The 23043-nt window shown below is 36.2% G+C and overlaps 1 protein-coding gene across 6 annotated transcripts in view; it reads left to right on the top strand.

Moving 5' to 3' along the window:
• The window catches only part of OSBPL1A (oxysterol binding protein like 1A), a 216890-nt gene that overhangs the window by 156842 nt on the left and 37005 nt on the right, over window positions 1-23043 (top strand). For all 6 annotated transcript variants that reach the window (XM_054583461.1, XM_054583460.1, XM_054583462.1 and 3 more), the window contains one exon: window positions 9-162. In XM_054583461.1, the coding sequence (XP_054439436.1) occupies window positions 9-162 (154 nt within the window). The remainder of the gene's footprint in view (window positions 1-8; window positions 163-23043) is intronic.

The following is a 23043-nucleotide window of genomic DNA, read 5'->3' as shown; positions in this document are numbered from 1 at the left end:
TGCCACAGATTCCGAGTCCGAACGGTCCCTGAGTAGATTGGAAGCAGTGACGGCACACTCCTTTGAAGAGGAAGGGGAGCATTTGAGTAGAAAACACAGAATGTCTGAAGGAAAAGATTGCGGTGGGGGAGATGCTCTCTCCAACGGCATCAAAAAACACAGGTAGGAGAGCCATTGACAGTAATCATTGCTGATTCTTTTTTTTATTTTCAAGTCCATTCGAGTTCTGAAAAGTATGCCTTCTCGCTTTTTTTCCACTCTGTGTTGGATGTTTGTTTTGCTGTGCCACCACAAAGAAACGTTCAGTTTAAGTACTTTCTTCATTTATGAAAAGAACATCATCTGTAATAGTAGGAACAAAGCACAGAACTTGATTTTAGCAACATGGTTTTAGGGGAACATAAACCTTCCAGTTGGCGATTTAGAAAGGCTATTCAGAACTCCTTACTGAAATTGATGCTGGGTTCCTTTTTTCATCATACATCTTTTATGACTTTGCCTTCCAATGTTATTTTAGTTTCTCGTCATTTGATCTTCTTGTCGGTTTTATTAAGAATGGATGGTAATATTGCCTGCCTGTTGATTCAATTTAGTTACATTTTAACAAAGACTTTTATTAAGACCCAGTGTTTGTTGAACATATCCATTTTATACTGTCCAATAGCACTAGTATCTTCTTATCCCCTTGATGCTTTAGTCCTAGAGATTGTCCAAATTAAAGAGACGTAATGGACACGAGAGTTCTCCAGTTTCAGCACGAGTGTACAGACAAAGTGGCATATGCGCATGCTGGTGTATTTATCAAGTTATTAGTAAAGGATATATGCTGTTGTCATTGTAAAAAACACTTTTTGGGGTAAGAAGTTATTAATGATCAGTTTCTACAAGATAGTTTTTTATTCAGTATTTGTAGATTGTATAACTTCAACCTGTTTTCCTTGCCATAATTCTGACCACAGTTGGTTTCAGTTATTGTTCTCCTGGAAAAAAAAACAAACCCACACACACCACTTCTGATTTATGTGTATTTGCCCCTTGTTAACAACATGTCTCACTTTGTACTTACTTTGACAAGATCAGGAAGTTTTAGGTAACAAACTAGGTAAAACCAGAGTTTTCTTTTGTTCCGTAAGAGGCTATCCTTTAAACGTGGTCACTGATGGTTGTCTTTTAATGGCATTTACCATTGCAAATTATGTGGCTAGCAATATGTCTGTCCTGATTTCCTTTGCAGTTACAGTCAGCTCCTTTGAGGGTCCAGGGCTAGGTTCTGAGCAGGTCTTGAAATACCTAACACAAAACCTGGCAGGCCTACCTGTGCCTAAAGAGAAGACAGCCTTTAACTGTTTAACATATATATCATGACAGCACAGTTAGAACACATGGGAAAGCTTTGGACTGTTCAGAGAAGCATACAGGTGTCCATGTAACTACAAAATGTCTGAAAGAGTACTGTGCTTAGATGCTGTCATAGCCTATGGCTGGAGGGGTATTCCTCTGTGCTTTAGGGCATGCTAGCCCTTTTGTATGTGTGCTATAATCATAACAGTAGTTCTTTTGCATCTGACAGAAATTTATTGCATTATATTCATATATTTTGTGTTCGTCAAATCCACATGGTACAGATGTATTCAAATAGTACAGAACGTTAAGATGAAATTGTTCAAGAAATGAAATCAGAACAGGTCACTAAGAAGAACTACAAAGAAATGCAACTAGATAGTGACCTAGCCAGAAAAGTCAAACTGATAAACAGGATGCAGCTTAGTAAAGCTATAAACGTAATAAAACATTCTTCAGTTATTTAAAGGAATAGAGGTCATTTTAGGAAATTATGAGCAAATATGTGAAAAACATAACTTCTTATTTTAAAAGGTAGTGATTATAAGAGTTTTTTAAAACCTGTTGTCTCTAACCAAATAGACAGCATATGTCACACATAATTTAAAAGTTTTATTTTAGAATAGGAAAATAGGACCCTGGCTGGTGTGGCTCAGTGAATTGAACACTAGCATGCAAACTGAAAGATCATCAGTTTGATTCCTGGTTAGGGCACATCCTTGGGTTGAAGGCCAGGTCCCCAGTTGGAGGCATATGAGAGGCAACCAATCAGTATTTCTCTTCCTCATCATGCTCTCTCCCTCTTTTTCTCTCTCCCTTCCCTTCCCTCTGAAAATATATAAATAAAATCTTTTTTTAAAAAAAGCATAGGAAAATAGGTGGAATATTCAGTGTTAATCAAATCCCTTTTGCCTGCTTCTCAAATTGCATTGTAAGTAATTTGTGTTTATAATAGGCAATTATTAATAGTAAGACTAATATGAATTAATAGTAATTTTGGTGATATTTTAGAAAAGCAGATGTGTGTTGCTATTGGGGGATCAGCATGAAATAACCATGAAATTTATTTGAAGTTTTCAGTTATATCTTTAAGTAACACAAAGAAATTTGTATTTGACCTTGTCTTATATTTCTGGGTTTTTTTTAATATTGAAAAATGATTTATTTACCAGTTACTTAAGTTTCCCATAGAAACCTTACACTTCCTTCTCACCTCATGTCATCATTTACCTCTGGGATATATGCCTTCAGATTTAGGAAGGGAGATGGGAAGAGTGTGGGTCATAAAATTTAAAGGAGAGAAATGTGTATTTTAAAATGGGAAAAGAAGACTTACAAATTATAGTTCACATGAGAAATGTTAAATCATGGCTTAACTGATGTGCATAGGTTTTCAACCACTTTTGTTTTTTAGCCAAGGAACCATTTGTGCAACAAAAATTTAGTGTGTTAACTACTAAAATCTCAGCTACCTTCAAAGGTTGATGAGATTCCCCATAGAGGGGTCTTCTCCTCCCCCCTCCAGCTCCTGCTTCAGTGGGAATGACCATATCTACTTCATGTCCTATCCAACAAAAACACTTGAGCTTTACTTTCTGTACTGGGTAGCATAGAAACGACAGGTTTCCCCCAACTATAACATAATAAACCGTTCCAAACTATCTTGCTGCTTCTATTTTAATGTATAAGCATACACAGAGTACCTAGGAAGGTACCTGCCACATGAGTAGCTCTCAGTGTAAATAATGTGCTTTAGATGTATTTATTCCTTCTCCTCAACGATAGTGATTTGCTTTGCTGTGAAGAACCTCTGCTCCCTGTTTTCCTTTTTCACCCACTTATCATATGATGACATCATGGGGTGCAGTTTGGAAACCTCTGACTGTAAGAAACATAAGCTATAGGGCATACTATGTTCTATTAATTAAATATAAAATAAGGGCACACTGTACTAATTGAGTTTATTTCTATGGTGATAAAAGTATAGGTATTACGGATTTTTAATTCATCCCAGGTGATAGTTACCAACAAAATAATTCTTCTGATAACTAAATAGGTAACTTAAGTCATCTCTCTTAAAAAATATTTTTTAATCCTCATCTGAGGACATTTTTTCTTTGCTTTTAGAGAGGAAGAGAGAGTGAAGGAAGCATCAATTTGTTGCCTTCTTATGCACCTCTACTGGGGATTATACTTGCATGGGCTGGGGATCAAACCCACAACCTAGGTGTGCACCCCAATGGGGAATCTAATCTGCAGTCCTTTGGTTACAGGATGATGCTCCAACCAATTGAGCCACACTGCCCAGGGCCTTTTTTTCTTTTTCCTTTCTTAAATCCTCATCTGAGTGTGTGTTCACTGATTCTAGAGAAAGAGGAAGGAGATGGGGAGGGAGAGAGAGAAAGAAACGTTGATTGGTTACCTCCCATATATGCCCTGGTCAGGGATTGAGCTAAAAACCGAGTCAGGTATGTGCCCTGACTGGGGATCAAACCTGCAACCTTTTGGTGTATGGGCAACGCTCCAATCAACTGAGCCACCCGGCCAGGGCTTAAGTTATCTCTTAAATAAGAGTTTGGGCTCAATAAACTGTGAGTTCTCTTCTCAATCTAAAAATTCTGTGATTGTAAACTGAAATCTTGAAAAATGGTTTTTCTACTGTACTGAAGTTTTAGGAAACTTGTGCAATGTCTCTTAGTAATACTAAGCCTGGGGAAAGTATTTTGGTTTTTTAATTCACTCTGAATTACTGATAAATGCTATGTACTTTCCCATCCAATGACCTTTATTATAGAGTCGCACATGTCATTGGGCTTTTTGTTAGTTCTAGAGATATACCAACAGAAAAAATTAGGGTTTTACTTAAGATCTAGAGCCAAAAATACTGCAGAGCTAGAGAATATGTAAAATAAATGCTCCATTTCAGTGGTGCTCTCCCCCTCCCCCAAAATACATTGAGTTGCTTTGTGGACAATTAGCCTACACCATGCTGCAGTCAGGTTTATATTTACAGGGCTCCTTGTCATCTTGGCTGTGTTCCACAGGCTCAGTTCTCTACTCTTGGTCCTAATTTATTAAATTTATTCTGAGCTCTAATCTAACCTGTAAGCATTTGACGCAAGTTGTTATATTTGGTAAAGATCTTGATATTTATATCATCATGTCACTGGATAGGGTGTAATAGATACTAACAGAACAGGTTAGTCAGAATTTGAAATGTTGGATTCATTTTATGATTATATAAAAGGTATTCAGATGTTACTCACTGTATTAATAGCACTAATAAAGGAGAAAATATGATCATCTTAATAAAGAAAAAACATTCAGTAAAATTAGAGTCATTTATGATTAATAAATATCTTAGCAAACCACAAATAGAAGAGAACCTCTTTAATCTGGTTAAAAGTTACCACAACAAATTACTTGATAATGAGATAATAACAGTTCTTACAATACTAGGAATAAGAGGAGGATTCTTCCTGTTGTCTTTTCTACTTAGCATTATCTGGAGGCCATAGCCAGAGACAACACACCCACAAAATTTAGAGATAGATTAAGTATTTACAAATTATTAGCATTAGTATGAAAGTTTGGCAAAGTTGATTTTATACAAAATCAGCTAATTACATTTGTGTGTACCATCAGTAGATAGAAACACAGTTAAAATGGGAGAGCTATTTAGAGTTATTAAAAAGTCACCAAGGAAGAAATCTTAACAAAAATGTATTATAATGAAACTTAGGGAAAAACATAAAACTTATTGAGAAGGAAATGGTAGCATGATAGACTTGGACTCCAGCCAATTGCTTAGTTTACTCTTTATTTATTCTGCACGACTGCTTTTGAATTGAATTACTAGGTAGCCAAATAACAGCTGTCTTCAGTGTGTGAAGAATTCATACAAGGAACATACTGACAAGTTGAAGTCAAAGAGATTAAAAATATAAGCTAAGGCAATAGCTTTCTAAGATTATATCGAGAAAACTGTTGTTGATGGTAAATAACAATTATTCATCCAATCTCCTTACAGAAGGGGACAGATTTTCTGGTTGCAGATGTAATTTGGTCAGGGCATACATAGGGCTTGTTACTACAAGCCACCCCGCAGAAAAACACCCTTGTCTTTCAGAAAATAGATGGGGTAAATTTTTATTGTCATGTTTTAACCAGGATCACTTAAGCAGGAGTACATATACATCTCTGATTTTTAAAAGACCCAGGAGTCATGGGAGAAAGCAAGAGCCCTGCCCAGAATTATCCAGATAGATGGTCGGGTTGTGGGCTGGAGGGAACAGTGGTTCCAAGGACATGGTGAGTCTGTGGTCTCAACCTACTTCTGGCCCTAGAGTACTCATTTGCTGTGGAGAGTAGAGGGCAGCTGTTAAAAAAAACAAAACAATTATTACTAGAAGCTCACACAGCTCTGTTGCAGGGCCGACTTCTTTAGTAGGCTGGACACCGCCTGTCTCAGGAGCCCAAGACAGAACAGCAGTAGCAATAGAGAAGCCATGAGAAACTTGAGGAGGAGCAGCAGAGAAAGATGGTGCTGGATACGTAAAGGAAAGTAGAGGTTGGGCAAGGGTGACGCTGACCGCAGTGGAGGCAGACTGAGGCAGTCCTGAAGCTGTAGATGTCTATCTCAGAGGGCAGCGGAGATTGGACACCTAGAACATATTGTCAGGTTGGATGGCAGTAGCTGAAGGAGAGGAATAAACACCAGTAGGCCACTCTGGTGACATGAGACATCCATCTCTCCTGCAAAAACACATTTGGAGATATCTTGACCAAAAAGAAGGTGTGCCAACTTGGTAGGCGGAGTCTAGACATCAGCAAAAAAGGGTACAAATGCAAAAACCTTATCTAGAACTCACAAGCTGGTAGTCTGTGGGGTTACTTGGGGGTTTGTCAGGAAGAATTTTAAAAAAGCAGTATGAGTGTAGGTTCATGATAATCAGTTCCACAAAACCAGGTTGACTTGCCAAACTTATTGGCAAGAATTAAGAAAAACTATTAGACATCTTCCCGTAGAATTCACCTCTTCCTGTCCTAGTTTAAAAAGCAGATGGGAGTTGCTCTTTTCAAAGCAAGAGCTGAGACTCAGAGGGCCCAAAGGCCCAGCTCCTGACCCTGCCCTTGACCTCTAAGACACTTCTTTGGAGTTGGGGCTCTGGCCAAAACACAGAATTACTCCAGTTCTAGCATTCTGTACACGTGATGGTGAGATAACGCTTTGGCTGGACTCTAAAGTCTCACTCTAATCTATTCTACATCAATGGGTTTTGTGGGCGAATAGGAGCAGTTTTCTAGGACATCACTAATCTGTATACTTGAGAGAACAAAATAACAAATAGCTAATGAATTTATGTTGTTTGCCTAGAGAATGAAGAAAAAGAATATATTTTTACGCATATAATTCGGTTTTAAAAACTTTATTATGAAATTGTTCAAGCATACAAATAGAATAATATAGTGAGCCTTTCGTGCCCGTCTTCAGCATTACCATGCCCCTTGCTGTTTCATCTACAGACCTTTTCTCTCCCCCACACGTCTATAAAACTGTAATGTATCAAATCTAAGATATGTTGTTTCATCTGTAATTACTTCAGTATGTATCTGTAAAACACTGGGACTCGTTATTTTCTAAAACCACAACATCATCATCACACCTGTAGTGTCTTAGTTGTCATCACATATTTAGTATCCAAATTCCTCTGATTGTCTCACTTGATAATTGGATCTAAAATGTCATTTAATAAAAAAAAAATCTAGAGGATCTACATCCTGCATTTCGTTTTTATATCTCTCTTAAATCTGTTTTAATCTCTAGATTTCCTCTCCTCTCCCCGCTTTTGTGCTTGCCATTTCTTTGTAGCAAGAAACTTGATGATTTGTCCTGTAGAATAATTCAGTCTGGATATTGCTGGTTGAATTCGCATTGTATCATGTAACATATTCTTTCACTCCTGAATTTATGTAAAATGATGGATGGAAATATATATATCAACAAGATTCCAGGTTGAATTGTTTGGCACAGAATACTTCATAGGTACACACACCATGCTGTTGCATCCCTTGAAGGCATATGCTGTCTGGTTTTTCTTCATTTTGAAATGTTGAGATTGATTCCTGGGTCCAGGCATTGTCAGTCTAACACATCCATGGATAAAGTTGCGCAAGGACTTTCACACTAATGATTTTAGCAGCCGTTGATCAGTGTCTACATCCTCATCTTATTAGGGGCTGCTGGTCATGTTACATTTCTGTTATTCCTTATACTTTTATTAGCTATAATTCTTTGGTAAAGAAAACTTCCCATTACCTCCCTCCAGATTATTTCGTTTCCTTACATCTTTCAAAGGTGATGTATGAACACACGGAGTGGATTGTTAGCTATTGTAGTTAACTTTTTCCCGTCTTCAGTCAGGAGACCCGGCCCCTCAGTGTTGCTTTCACTGTTCTTTAGATAGGACCCCAGGTTTTGGTTTTGTTGTTGCTTTTTGGGGGGTATAATTTGTATACAGTGATCGAGTTTGTTTTCTTTGATAGCTGCCTTGCTTTCTCATACAAAGAGATGTTTCAGCTTTATCTGGTATATTTCCTGCCCCAGACCAAGAGTCAGCTTATTTCTCTAAAGGGCCACGTTTCATTTTAGTAGGAAATAGCAGTTAGATACAACAGTCTGAGCAGTGAGAATGTTCATTGCTACTGGGCTGGCCATGGTTTTCAGTTCTTTTCATTGGAGACAGATGGAATGCTCTCCCCACCTTTTCTAAAGAAAAAAATGCTTCATGAGTTTGTACCAATATATCTTCAGTTTAAATTTTGGTTTATAGAGTTTTCCCCATTTGTTTTACTCTAATATTAACGTTCGTATCACATATATATACTCACAAAAATAAACAAGTACTGTTATGAACAATATGATTATTGAAAAGAGTTTTAGATTTCTTCTTAGTTCCTTTTATTCTTATATTCCATTTGGGACGTACAGTCAGAGTTGTGTTTGAAGGTCGCTTGCAGTGGTTCCTTTCTGTGTGGTTAAACTAGTAACTTGATACCTGGATAGTTTCATCTGTTTCATTTGTATTCAAGTTTTAGGAACAGCCTTTTGACTTAATATTTTATAGTTATGTAAAGTACATTATTTCAAAGACAGAAGTATATATAAAACAAGGTATATTTTGAAAACTCTCCTTTCCATTCTTGTTCTGTCAGCATTGTTTCCCTCCAGTCCCTAAAGGTAAGCATTTTTATAATTTTTACAATTATTTTGTTTTTCACATAAGCAATATAGAACTATATTAATAGTTCCTTTTTTCTTATAAAAGGCACTGCACAACTTTGAGATTTTTTTCCACTTAATATATACTAATTCTAATTCTTCTGGTCTCATGTTCTTTGATTATTAGTCAATTTGGTTATTTTCCTGCAACCCTTAAAAAATGTGTGTGTGTTTAGTGTAGAGATGATTCTCTTTAAACTTTTCAGTTGGCGATAATTCAGAAGTATAATAGGGTCTATTTTGTAAACTTTAACTCTCGCCCTTTAAGCTGGCCCCTCTCCCCATTTCCCTACGTGGTAGCTGTCATTGTTACACACAGTGCTTTTTCACACAAGTGAAAGACAATGCACTCATACAGTTCTTGGCCTTACTTTTTAAAATTTTTATGTATATATATACACATCAGATTATTTACTCAACAAATATACAGGGTGGGGCAAAAGTAGGTTTACAGTTGTATGTATGGAAAATAATACAATAATTGATAAATAATAATTATGAACTCTGTTTTGCAAACTCACAACTGTAAACCTACTTTTTCCTCACCCTGTAGTTTGAGTCCTTATTATGCCAGATTCTATTCAAGGTGCTTCTGAACAAAGCCCCTATTATGGAGTGTCCATTTCTGAAATGAGAGAGGTTGAGCATCTGGTTTGTACATTTAAGATATATTTGTATTCCTTTTATGTGACTTGCTCATGCTCCATGCCCATTTTTCTGTGGGAATTTTGAACTCACCAAGTTTCAGGTACTCTCTAATATCATTAGGGAAACTAGCTTTTTGTATGTGATATGGATAGAAAATACTTTTTTCCAGGTTTGTCCAAAGGAAAGACAATTCTTAGAATTTCTAATTCTTACCACATAATGATAAATATAGCTACTAAAAAAGCTTTGATAAACAATACTATTAAATAGAAAATCCTGTTTTCGTGTCTTGATTTTTGCACACCTGTATATATGCTCATTGAGAAAAAAATATATAGTGTAGTTTTTAAGAGCTACCTGGGGTTTGAATCCCATGTCTCCACTTTCCAGACCTTAAACAAGTTATAATTTCTTTGAAACTCCATTTCTTCATTTGTAAAATGGGTATAAGAAAGCCTTGTTGGTTTTTTATGATAATTGAGATAATTTATGCAAAGCACTCATAGTTATTTTAGCTAATTAAATGTTAGGTACTCTTATTAAGTAGAAAATTGATAAACCCTAAGCAAAAGTGGTAAATGGAATTATTGTCTTTCAATTTATAAGAACATGTCTTTGGATGGGTTTTAGAGGTTTATGTTGCCCTCTGAAATTTGGGAAAGAGGTACGTGAAGTGAAAGTGTTGATCTTTGAATAACACTGTTTTTGTTTGGTAAATGCGAAGTTTAATGCCTCCTGTGGTTAATTTTTATTACAGTTAAATTGAAACATAGCTTGTTTTTTTCTATTGAAAACACAAAGGTGTGGCTGGCCTACACAAAGCCGGTTATAAACTTAACATTGTCAGAAGTGTAAACAAGAGGTGACTAGAGGCTGGAAGCTCTGTTATTCATTCCTTGGTCCCTTGATAGTACTTTCCCCATACAGAGGTCTCGTTACTTCTCCCTTGGATCCCTAGGCTTTTTGAATCTCTCAGGTAAATATCCAATTTCTATTTCAAGTTTGCTTTATATACACCTATAATGCTCAGAATGTCAAAAGAATAAAGCTCAATACTTAATAAAATGTATATTCCTGTTTGGCATGTTGCTTTATTTGAAGACACCCCTCCCTCGGACACGCACACATATGAACACAAAGTTTTGAGTGCCTAGGGAATACCTTTCAGTGTAACCTAGTCTTTTAATGGTCTGCCTTATTCTATTTACTCTGCCCACTTGTTAATTACAATAATTCATAGATTGGGTATCTTGACTTCTGATGGCATATGGGACTTGTTCTTTACAAATTCATTGAAGTGTCTCTTTTCCATTGTAGCTGTGCCAATCTAAATTTCACGCAAAGGAGAAAATTGTCTCAGGGGACATGGAATTCTTCAGTGTTGTTTACTTTGCTTGTTAGCTTAGGAGGACTTTACCTCTTTCAGAAAACATATATAATATTAAGGATTTGTAAGGTAAAAAATTAGGGAAGTGATTGTTCTAAAAACATAGAGGTCCTTTACAGATTTGTTTGTCTTGTGCCTTTAAAATCTTCAGAAAAATTTTGTTTATTTTTAAATAACTCTTCAGAACACATTCATTACGTACAATGTGACACATCCTAATCATGGGATACGTAACCTGCTGTTGAGTCAGGTTGATATAGCACCATGTAGAGTCAGGATTTGAGACCTGCATATCAACTTCCATTTTACCTTAGTAAGTATTCTCAATGCCAATTCCTTGTTAACGTGGCAGCGACTCACATCAATTACACATCCTGGTTCTCAGCCAGGAAGCTTTGTCACAGCATCTGACAAGTGGAGAAAACCTAAGTGACTGTAAGTAGGACTGCATACTGTTTTGCTGGGTGGTGAGACATTGATCTGAGCAGATGATATGATTTGTGGTGGCAGGGTACCGCCAGCTGTGGGGTGAGGTTAAGAAATGGAGCATAATGCCATACCAGTGCTATATTAGTACAGTAGTGTGTTTTCTGCAATATTAAGAGAGCACAGTTGGAGCCATTAATAGTTCTCAGCAAAACAGGTTTCTGTGGGTGAACGAAACAGATAATTTATAACATATATTCTTCACAACATTATTTTACTTTTGTGCTATGGTGTTTTGAGTTTTTTAATACCTTAAATATATGTCAAGAATTATACTAGGTGAAGGTGTACCATAATCATAGATGACTGAGGACCATCAGCTTAATGTGCTTTCTCTTCTGGGTTTGGTTTCAGCACTGTGACTTAGTATAGCTATATAGCTTTGGTCAGCATTTAATCTATTCGTGCCTCAGCTGCTTCATCTCTAAAATGGACAATAGCCCACAGAAACACAATCTAGTGGAAAGATAGGTAGAACCTAGGTTGATCTGGCTTCTAATCTGACTGTACTTGTCAACTTCAAATCCAGAGTCATTTACAATTTGTGCACAGTGTAATGGCTACAACTTTAACTTTGGATTATAAACTGGTGTATATAAAGTAGTTTCACAGACATACCTTTTGATTCTCAAAATATCTGAATTATAGGTATGGCAGATATTACTGTATTCTTAATTTTACAGATGAAGAAACTGAAATGCAGAAACTTTGACTTCCCCAAGGTCACTTAGCCAATAAGTGAGAGAACCTGCATTCAAACTAAGTTTTCTGACTCCAGAGCCTCTATTTTTTTTTAAATGTATAATCTTCAGGGATATACAGAATAACAAAGGTTGTTGAAAGAAGGGAAAGGGACTAGTCAAGGAACATGTATGAATGACCCGTGGACATGGACAACAGGGTGGGGACTGACTAGGGGGCAGGGAGTGGACTGGGCGGAGGTGGGCAGAAGGGGCAAAATTGAGACAACTGTAATAAAATGATAATAAAATACTTAATAAAAAAATAAAGATTTACATACCTAGACAAAAGTTTTCTTATTCTGAAATTTAAGGCAATTTGTCCCAGCCTTTAATTAATGCAGTTGTTTGTTGATGTGAACATTTATAGAGAATTAACATCATAGTCCCAAAGCATTTGTTAGTCACCTGTCTGCTATTGGCTCAATGCTGGGCACTGTTACAAATTCACATGGACATGGAACTTGTTCCCTGGGCCTTTATAAATTTTTACTTTTATTGACATGAGCATACAAAAGAATACACAAACACTATGCCAGTTTTAAGCAGATCTGGGATTAAAAAAATATTCAATTTAAACAATTCTAGAAATACTAATTTCCTCATCCTATACTCTCCATTATCCACCAACTTTCTACCAAAGCAGAATACTCCAAAGGATGCAGGAATAATTAAAGGTATAAAATTTTCATGGAAACTGTTTCTCCTCAGTAATGATGCATTCTCTTATTAGTGTAAACCAAGCTTTGTGGCTAGTTTCCTTCAGGATATGATTGATATAACCCATTTTATCAGAAAGAACAAGAAGAATATCTCAGAAGGCCAGGTACACTGCTTGGATCTGATTGTGTTTAGGGACTGATCTTTCTTAGCAGAGGAAACCTTTCTAAAAGGAAAGGGGAAGAATGATATTCTTTGCAGTGCAGATATTTCACTGTGCTTAGCAGGCAATCAGAAAGGAAACAGAAGGGAAACTAACTTATACGGCAGATAACACCCCTGGAGGTATTATGTGTCACAGGGCAGGAAGGAACCAGAAATTCAACTCTTTCTAGAAATTCTATCCCTCTGATGGTAAGCAGTCAGAAATATCGCAGATCATTTAAAAAGGAAGTGAAATCAGGCAGTTTAACTGACTGAAGCAGATCACAAACAAATAGTTACTTCGTTCTGAAAAAGTAGGTGTGGTTTAAAAGGAAATAAGTCTAAAAAGTTCAGAGCCACAGAAACAGGCAGAGTGAAAGAGGCAGAGTATTTGCAGAAGAACACTGCTTTTATTCAGTGCATCGCTGCTTCTATTTGTGTCTTCTCTTATTGTAAACTATTTCTTGCGTAGTCCCCAAACTCTTGTTTCAGGGATCTGAAGTCCTTGTTTGTGGTGTTCCAGGAAACATACAGCCTGTTGAACATACTTCTGGTCCAGAGTTGCCATCCAGCACCCACATCTCCTCTAGGGTCTTGCCAACACCTTGTACTGCCTGCTACCAGACACCTAATCCAGCTGAGTACAGTGAAGTTCCAAGATGGGACATTTCTTAGTACAGGGTCCAAAAAAATTTCTATTATCTTCAGGAAAAGCTTCTTTCTTTTCCCCCTCCAACAAAATTACTAGCAATAATACAGTCTCAGATCCCTGCTGGAATGTGGGGAGGTATTGGTGGAACATTTGAGCTCACCATCTTGATGCCTCTCTGCTCTTTAGCCATCCACACTGCAGGAGGCTTAGGTAAGACTTCATGCAAGACAGGGAGGAAGACAGCTGGCTCTCATCTGCGCTGCGCACGCCATGCATTTTATCAGCATTCTCTGTCATTAAGTCCTCACCATGATTTATGCTCCTCATTTCATTTCAGTTACTTCACATCAGTTCCAGCATCCATTTGCATGAAATCTTAGTAGTTCTTTCAGAGAGAAGAGTAAGCAAAGAATATGCACCTTGTCCCCAGGTGAAGTTCTGTCTTTCTGTGTCCTGCTTTCTCACATCCAAGTACTAACCAGGCCTGACCCTGCTTAGCTTCCAAGATCAGACAAGATCGTGCGCATTTAGGGTGGTATGACCGTAGGCCGTGTCCTGCCTTTCTCCCAACGGTGCTGAACACCGTGAAATAGGCCTGAACACCATGAAATAGGTAGCTAATTCCAGCTGAAGTGAGGGGATGCACCTCTTCCCCAACGGACAGCTTCTTTACAAGCTGAAGGATTGCTCATGGTGTGCTCTCCTCAGCCCATTTTAGCTTAGAAATGCGATGGCTCTGTAGGCTTGCCTGTTACTCAAGTAACAGTGATAAACTAACAGGAGTAGAAAGTTAATTTACTATGTTACTGAAGGTGGAGTATGAATTACAGATTTTAGAAAGTCACTATGAAAATGAATTTCAAATTTTGAATATACAATTTTAACTTATTAAAATAAAAACAAGCAAAACCGTTGGTAAAACAAGTATGATAACCTATGTAGAGCCAGATTTATTAAGTGGCAGTCAGACATTTTATAATTTCAAAGATCGAAAAATGAAAAATGATTTCAAATTATAAAAATACATAGCGAAATCAAATAGTAATATCAAATAGTTACATAAATTTATCACAGTAAGCTTAAAATAGGAAACCAGGTTACTGGCCTTTTTATAAGATGCCTAGTAACTAAAAAAAGTTCATGACTAGTCTTAGAGATCTTAAACTACCTGCCTGCAAGACTCTAGGCTCATTTTAATTGAAGACATCTAGGAGCAGGTTAGATACTCAGCTGCCCATATAACCCTATCACCTTCATGTCTAACTCAGCCTAAGTTACAGCACTGGTTTATACTAGGCTTCAGAATGGTATTCTAGGATATGCAGCAAGAACTGGAGATTCCTAGGTATGTCTGAATTCAAGCCTGAAAGTTGATAGAAGGTATATTACAATAATCAGTCATGCAGGAAAAAAGTTGTAAGTGACATATATATATACTATCTCTTTTAAAGACCTGTCCAAGGTTACTTCTGTTGAAATGGGGAAAGGTAGATTTTAGGAATTTAATTGCATAGGTATATTTAGTTATTTTCATTGTGTTACTGTTAATATATTAAAGAAAATATTTTATATATAAGATGCCTTTGAAGATCTTAATGCTTCACGTATATTACAACTACAATTTTAGTTAATATTACATGACTGAGGAATAACAGTAATTTTAAAATTGTGGACACAGATCACACCAACTTGTAGGGCAAACATTATTTTCCTTGGCTGTCTGAGAGCATCATTTTCATAATAAAATCAGATTGAGTCAACTTAAGCTGAAATTCTTTGAGTTCCGTGGCCAAAGAAACTTGTTGTACTCCCAGATTTAAATGTTAAGATAATATGAAAAATCTCACTGATTCCAAATAGCGTTAAACCCATTTAACTAAAGAGGTGCTAGGTCTTTCAAGTGTTAAAGTAGAATCCAGAAATGGAATAACATTTCTGAAACAGAGGCATGTCAACTGTAAACATTCTTGAATAGTTTGTTGGTCTAGTCTCCTGTGATCCTTAAAACCAATCATAGTAATAGTTGAAATGCAGTTAGTATTTGTTGAATGAACGTTTGGGGTTTGTTTTTTTTTTTTCATTGCCTTGTTGCAAAGTTCCCTGAAGCCACGCGGAGAGCAGGGGAGTGCTCTTTTGCTGCCTGTCTGTGCCAGTGGTTCTGTATAGTGAAGTCTGTGGTCCCGTGGGGCGTGGTGGGGAAAACCACAAGGTTAAAACAATTTTCATACATTACTAAGATATTTGTCCTTTTCATTATCATTCGCTAATAAGTGGACAGTGGAGTTTTCTAGAGACTACGTAGTGTGTGAGAATACAGATTCAGTGCAGAAGCAGTTATGAGAAGCCAGCTGTCCTCCATGATCCAGACATGAATGAGATTGCAAAAATGTGAAATGATGCCACCCTTCCTGAGTTATTTTTGTTTTGGAAAATAATTTTTTTTTCACAAAAATGTTATTTGTTAACATTGGTTTTACTGTTATTTAATTAATAAGTAAAAAATATTTTTTAGTTTTTTTCCTAATATAGGAAACAGTGATAGATATAACCCAAGTAAAAAAAAAGCAACTCTTTGAGATCCTAAATAACCGTTAAGAGTTAAAATGATTTTAACATCAAAAAGTTTGAGAAATGCTGATCTCTGCCCACAATTGATATTATGGTTTCTTTTTTTCTTTGTCGAAGTAAAATTTATATACAGTGAAATTCATAGATCTTAAATTAGTTGATGAGTTTTGACAAATGCATATAACCATGTAACTGCCACCCAATCAAGATGTAGAACCTTTCCATTGCTCCAGAAAGTTCCCTGCAACTGCATCCCAATCAATCCCAAAGCCACTGCTCTGGTTACTGTCACTGCAGATCAGTCATATCTGTTCTTGAACTGCATGATAAATGGAATCATACAGTAGGTACTCTCTTTGAGTCTGGCTTGAATCACTCAACATAACGTTTTTGAGATTCATTCTTATTGTGTGTATCAACATTCATTGCTTTTTTTATTGGTGAGTGATATGCCGCTGTGTAAATAGGCCACAGATTCTCTGTACCCCTGTTGGTGGACAGTTGGATTGATTCCAGTCTTTCTATTGACATGTTTTTATTCTCTTTGCCACGTAGGTAGAATTTTGGGGTCCTAGAGAGCTATGTAAGATGTTACTATACTGTTTTCCAAAGTCATTGTACCATTTCTCAGCAATATGTGAGAATTTCAGTTGCATGTCCTAGTCTACATTTGGTGTTTCATAGGTCTGACATGGTATCTCATTGTGGTTTTAATCTATAGTTCCTAAACAATTTTAAGCACTTGTTCAAGTGTTCACTAGCCATTGTTGTATCTTTCTTGAAGTTTCTGAGAGTTTTGCACATTTTAAATTGGATTGTATGTATTATTGATTTGTAGGTATTCTCTGTTTATTCTGGATATAATCTTTTATCAAATATATATGTCATGAATATTTTTTTCTTAGTTTAGGTCTTGCTTTTCCATTCCCTTAATAATAAACAGATGTCTTAAATAACTTCTTTGAACAGAAGTTTTTAATATTGGTGAAGTCCACTTTATAAATTTTCTCATTTATGTTAGGGCATTTTTGTGTCCTAAGAAATCTTTGCCTACCCCAAGTTTTTAACCGTTACCTTTGTTTCTCTCTACTATCACTGATGATTTGTTAACTTCATCAGGATCTTTTGATGACAGTGACATGACATTTTATTTCTCAAAGCAAGGAAATAGCCTTTTTTGGTTGTCGTCATGGATAATTTTTATATTATAAAAGCATTGTGGGATGGTGTACTCAACCTAAATCCCTGATTCATGGACAACCAACTGGCATAGTTTATCTCAGCAACATTTGCTGAGGACCTGCTAGGTTCCGATTGCAGTTTCAATAGAGCTTAGAATCTGTTGGTGTACAAATTTAAGTAAATCTGCAACAGCAGCCCTCTGTGTTCTTAAGAAATGAGAGGGAGATGAATAGGAGAGTTGCATTCCCCTTGGTTTACCAGGAGGAAGAGGGGATAGAGAAGAGTGGTAAATGCCCCAAAATAGAACTTGATACTTTTCACGACTTTAAAAATATGTTTACCCATCAGTGGTGATATTACTAGGCTTCTCTGCACATAATTTCATTTTAAACCCTTTATAAAAAGTAGATTTTCAAAGTGTATTCCTGATGAACTATGTAAAGATTGTTTCAAGTAAGATTATTTCTAACTTGTGAGAATGAAATAAGACTTCTTATTATTACAATAAGTCTTGTAATTTTGTGAATATAATTTTATAGTTATTTCTCATGACTTCCTAACTTGGAAGACTAATTCAGTCTGGGTGTTTATTTAACATCAGTAGTGCAATCGAAATTAAAGATGATTAGATTCAAGTACAAGCTGTGTTCATTAGGATTATATTTAAAATGGGGCTTGTGGAAGGAAAGACTTGGTGGAGAGGGAAATAAAAATTCTTCCTGATAGTTGAGAAGAGAGGTAAGAAGTATCTAATAACTACAAATAGACATACACACATAAATACAAAAAATAATGTGAATATGCATGTACACATTATAAATTTCAATGTTATAGCTGTATTGAAGTCTGCTTCACTATGAAATTATTTTCTTAGATTTTTAGTCCATTTTTAAAAATCTCAAACCAGAGGTTAAATTAGTTTGCTTTTGATTTTTGAAATATGCAAATGAATAATATCTTGCTACTTAAAATACTGATTTCTTCAAGAATACATGAACAAATGTTTAATTGAAAAGCACAAGTGAAAGTGTGTGTTAAAGAATTTGGTTTGGAAAATATTTTCTTTTTTAATTAATTTATTTACTTTTTAAATACATTTGTCTCATTTTCTTACAAAGTGACTTTCAGAAAGAAGATTTGATCCTTGTGTTCTTCATCTCTCAATTGCTTATCATATCTCCCATTTTTTTTGCTCATTTCCTTTCTTTGGCTTATTTTAACTTAAAGAGACATTAGACAAAACCATATATTTTAAAACATTGAGCACCTGCTACATGCAAAATGTTTTGCACTGTGCGGACGCAGAGGAGAGTGGGCATAATCCCTAATGTCAGGGGAACGTGCAGCCCGGTGAGTGGCAGTTGTGCACAAAAATAACAGAGGCATAAAGGTAAAATAAAGAATTGTGAAATTCCTGGCCCACATCAGTGTTTTAAATCTGAACATTGGAGTTGCTTTTAAAATCCCATTGCTAGCAGGCAGCATCTTTGAGTTTGAGATCGCTCTCCTAGTAGGTGCCTGAAAGGAGGAGCCATTCAGAATGTGTTTGCTGAAAGGAACTACCCTCAAGTCGGTTATAATGCTATTTAATTATGTCAATGGAATGTTTAAAGCACAATAAAATTAAACTTGGGATTTACTACTATTCTCTGTCATCATTTCAATTAAATGAAAAATGTTATTTGGACGGAATTGTTCTAGCACTTCCACACAGGTCATATGACATTAAAACAAAGAATAATAAGAACTATTAAATCACAAGAAAGTAAGGGACTTTACCAAGTTAGAGTCTCTACCAAATTGCTTCATTGTGTCTTAACCACAATAAGTTTGAAGAATCTTTGTTTAAGATTCCCCTATTCTCCTAACCAGAGGTTCTGGGGCCAGGGTCTCAAGTTGGAAAAATAACCTCAGGCTTTGCTGGTATCTGAGCGAAGTGAGACCGCTGGCCTAACTGTTCATCCTGCTGCGTAAAGCCTTACCAGGTGAAGTAGCATGAGTGTCGAAACATTTTATCATCTGCCTTTCTCTAGGGTAATAAGAGGAATTCATACTTATTTCTCTGCAAACCTTTTTATAGGTATAAATATTGTTCAATGAATGGCAATTTTTCTGGGTCATCTTTTGAAAATACAGCTATTTTATTCCTACAGAAAGGAGTACTACTTTTAAATCTTTAACAACTCTGAAAAATTAGATGGTTTTCCCTAAAATAATTAATAACATCAATATCCACTTTATGTTGAGAGTTTCTACCTGTCAGGCACTGAGCTGAATGTTCTTACATCACTGACAAAGTCTTATATACTATTGGGTTGGCCAAAAAGTTTGTTTGGTTCTCTGTATGGTGGTTCTAGTAGCACTTAGTTGTCTTTAACTTTATTAGAAGCAATTTTGTTAGATTGTAGTGTGATTGTGTAGTTATCAGCGTGTGTTTAAAAAACAACCTACCAAAATTTGTGAATTTTTGTGTAGCTATTTTAATATGGAAGACGGAAGAAAATAAGCAACATTTTCAGCATATTATGCTTTCTTATTTCAAGAAAAGTAAAAACACTACTGGAATTCTGAAAAGAATTTGTGTAGTGTATGGAGAAGGTGCTGTGACTGATCTAACACTTTGGCAAAGTTTCTAGCTGGGCAACACTCCACAACGGATGTCGTCCAGCAACAAACCTTGCTGGACAAGTAGGGTAGACCAGTTGAAGGTGACGGCAATCAAATTGAGACATTAATGGAGAACAAACAACATTTTACTATGCAGGATCCAGCCAACATACGCAAAATATCCAAATCAATAAAGCTATTGGTGAAAATGAAAAATGTATCTTTTATTATATGGAAAAAGTCAATGGACTTTTTGGCCAGCCCAGTAAAAATGTATATTTTTATATTTTACTAGGTAGCATACACATATAAGGGTGCGTGTGTGTTATTAGAACAAAATAACTTTCATTTATAAGACGTACCCTTGCTAGATGTATTTTATTTCATTTTTTAAAGTACTGGTTATATGAACCATTAAGTTGAGTTTACAGACCACCAACGAATAGGGCCCAAAGTTTTAAAAACGCTACTCTATATGCATTGTCTCATTGGAACCTCCCCATGACCGTATGAAATAGTATTGTCATTGTCCAAGTAGAAACGCTGAGGCTTGGAAGTGTACACAAAGTGGCGGTCAGAGCTCTGAAACCCAGAAGCTCAGAATCTGGATTAAAGAATCCAGTCTGCCACTCTTAAATTTGTGACCACAGACTAGTTATTTAATGAGTACTTAACTTATAGGGTTATTTTGACAATTAAATGAGGTGATGCATTTTAAGTGCTAAACACAGGTTCTAAAGTGAAAAAAACACTAAATAGTAGCTATTAGTATTCAAACATTTCATCTTCGTAGAATTCATTTAAGGTTAATTCAATGATAGTGTGATGTCATAACATTTGTGAAAAATGTTGTTTTTAAAATAACTAAGCTTTTTCTGTCCTTCCTGAAGCATACAAGTTAATGATTAAGGGTCTTTTCAAAGGAGGTAGAAGCTGGAATAAAGCTAAATGAAAATGTAGACTATTGAGATTCCTGGAAGATTGGGAAAGAGAAAGATGTAGAAGAGAGCTCCTCTGTCTGTCTTGTAAGAGGGAGGTGGGCGACTTCACGAGCCCCCTTGTGAAAGGCATAGAGGCGAGAGGGCGCAGGGATCTTACGCTGTGGCCACACGTGGTCCACAACGGACAAGCGAGGACAAATGCCTGTGAGATTTCTAGCTATTTTCATGGTGAGATTGTGTCTTGAGATATACATATATATTTTGATCACCTAAAGAATTAGATTGGAACTTAAATAAAAGATTGGTAAAAGATTATAGTATCTATTATATGCAACAAATTGTTACAAATTGACTGAAAATTATCTAGTGGTTATCAATGATATAAATAGGCAGTTTACAGATGTGTAAACCCAAATGGTCATTAAACATATGAAAAGCTGTTCTAACTCACTAGTCAAGGAAAAACAAAATAAAACAGCAATGTGATACCACTTTCTAGTAGTTGAACTGACAAAACTTGGGTGAGAATATCAGTTGACACCATTTGCTGCTGGTGAGGATATGGCAGAAAGTACTCTCACAGATCATTGGTGAAACGTGAAATTGTTAAAACCTTTTCAGAAAGCAATGTGGCAGCATTTGTAGATATGTAAAATAGAGATACTTTTTGACCCAGCAGCCTTACCCCTTTTACTTTATTCCATAAAAATGAAAGCATCAGATTTAAATATGAATATAATGTACTAACATGTTTTGCTGGATTGGTTTGGCAAAAGAATGAAAACAGTGAATTCCTTTTACGGAGAATGTCAAAATGTATTTTTGATATATAGTATTCTTGTCATGGAATATTATTTACTCATTAAGAGAATTAATTTGCTGTTTGACTTGAACAACTTTCCTGAAGTACTGAAAGAGAGAGAAGCAAACCCCATAGAGAAGTGTGTAAGAAAACAAATGAACAAACAAAAACCCATAGTAGGGTTATCTTCTGGAGGGCGGGCCCCTTGTAGTACAGGCTTCCCCCGCTAGGTGAGTCCTCAGGAACCCGTCTCTGTCAGGGTACCCGCTGGCCTTGTTATGAGAGTCTGTGTTTGGCTTCAGTGAATTTTCTTTGAAGACTCTTCCAGCTCATTTGCCCATTTCATGATGGGTGATTTATGAGTGCACCTGCCCACACAGCGCTGAGTGTTCAGTTTTTGACCAAAAAAATGGCATGACCCCTGTGCCCTACCCTCCTTGTTCACCCAATCTCACCAATTTTACCACAGCGACTCTTTTTTGTTTCCCTGGATGAAAAAAGTCCCCGAAGGGAAACATTTTGCCGTTGTGGAAGAAGTGAAACAAAAAAACAGCAAAAGCACTAAAAGTTGTCAAAGTCTACGAGTTCAAAAACTGTTTTGAGCAGTGAAAAAAACATCTCAATAGGTGTATCGTATCAAATGGAGGGTACTTTGAAGGTGACTGAAGTTTCAACATGTAAGAATAAATACACAAGTTTTTATTAATAAATGCCAGTTTTTCTTGGGTTTCCTCTTATAGATGGGTTGTTTTACTTGTTATGAAATGTATTATTTTTTAATTTGAAAAATGAACTGCATCTTTTTCTTATTTAATTGGTTACTTCCATGTGGTAAATACTTGAGAAGATTATTTTTGTTGTTGTATTTTGTCCTCATTTTGATATAGAACTTGAATTTCTGAAAATTTAAGAATGAGATTATAAAACTTTATGGCTTCAGAGATTTACCTTTTATGTCTGGGGTGACTGTTAATAGAACGGCAAAGTGTTTCCATTTTGTCCATAGAGAAAATGCTGAAAGATAACTGTTCTTCAAAGTTTCACATACAGATTTATCTCATATTCCCAGAATCAGAAGACCAATATTAGACTTGGAAAAAAGTTATGTGTAATGTAGGTGGTGAATAAAATATTTATAATATACAAAGAGCTCTTAAAAATTGAGAAGAAAAGTCAGTGGGCAGATGGTATCACCAATGACTATGAATGTCTTTATCCTAATAGTTTGTACTTTTTAAAAATAACAAGGAGTTTTTAAAATTCTTAAAACTGATATACAGGTAAGAAACTGAAACCTCATTTCTGAGCAACAGTAATTGTCCCAGGCATTACTTTTCTTAGTACCAATCAAGCCACTAAATAAGGCGCCTTTACCGCTGGGTAGCTGGCCTTTGGTGTTGCCCAGATGGTGCAGAAAGGCTGTGGCAAGAATGTGGGCTGATGCCCTGGTTCCTGTCCCACGATTCTCCGATAGCCTCAGTGAAAAAGACCCCTGGCCCAAGCATGATGGTATTACACTAGAGTAAGCACACGCCTATACATA

The sequence above is a fragment of the Pteronotus mesoamericanus genome, unplaced genomic scaffold (genome assembly GCF_021234165.1).
Source record: "Pteronotus mesoamericanus isolate MK-2021 breed Mesoamerican mustached bat unplaced genomic scaffold, CSHL_Meso_final contig_74, whole genome shotgun sequence".
NCBI classification, from domain to species: domain Eukaryota; kingdom Metazoa; phylum Chordata; class Mammalia; order Chiroptera; family Mormoopidae; genus Pteronotus; species Pteronotus mesoamericanus.
The sequence above is the reverse complement of the archived record's forward strand: the minus strand, read 5'-3'. Positions and strand labels throughout refer to the sequence as shown.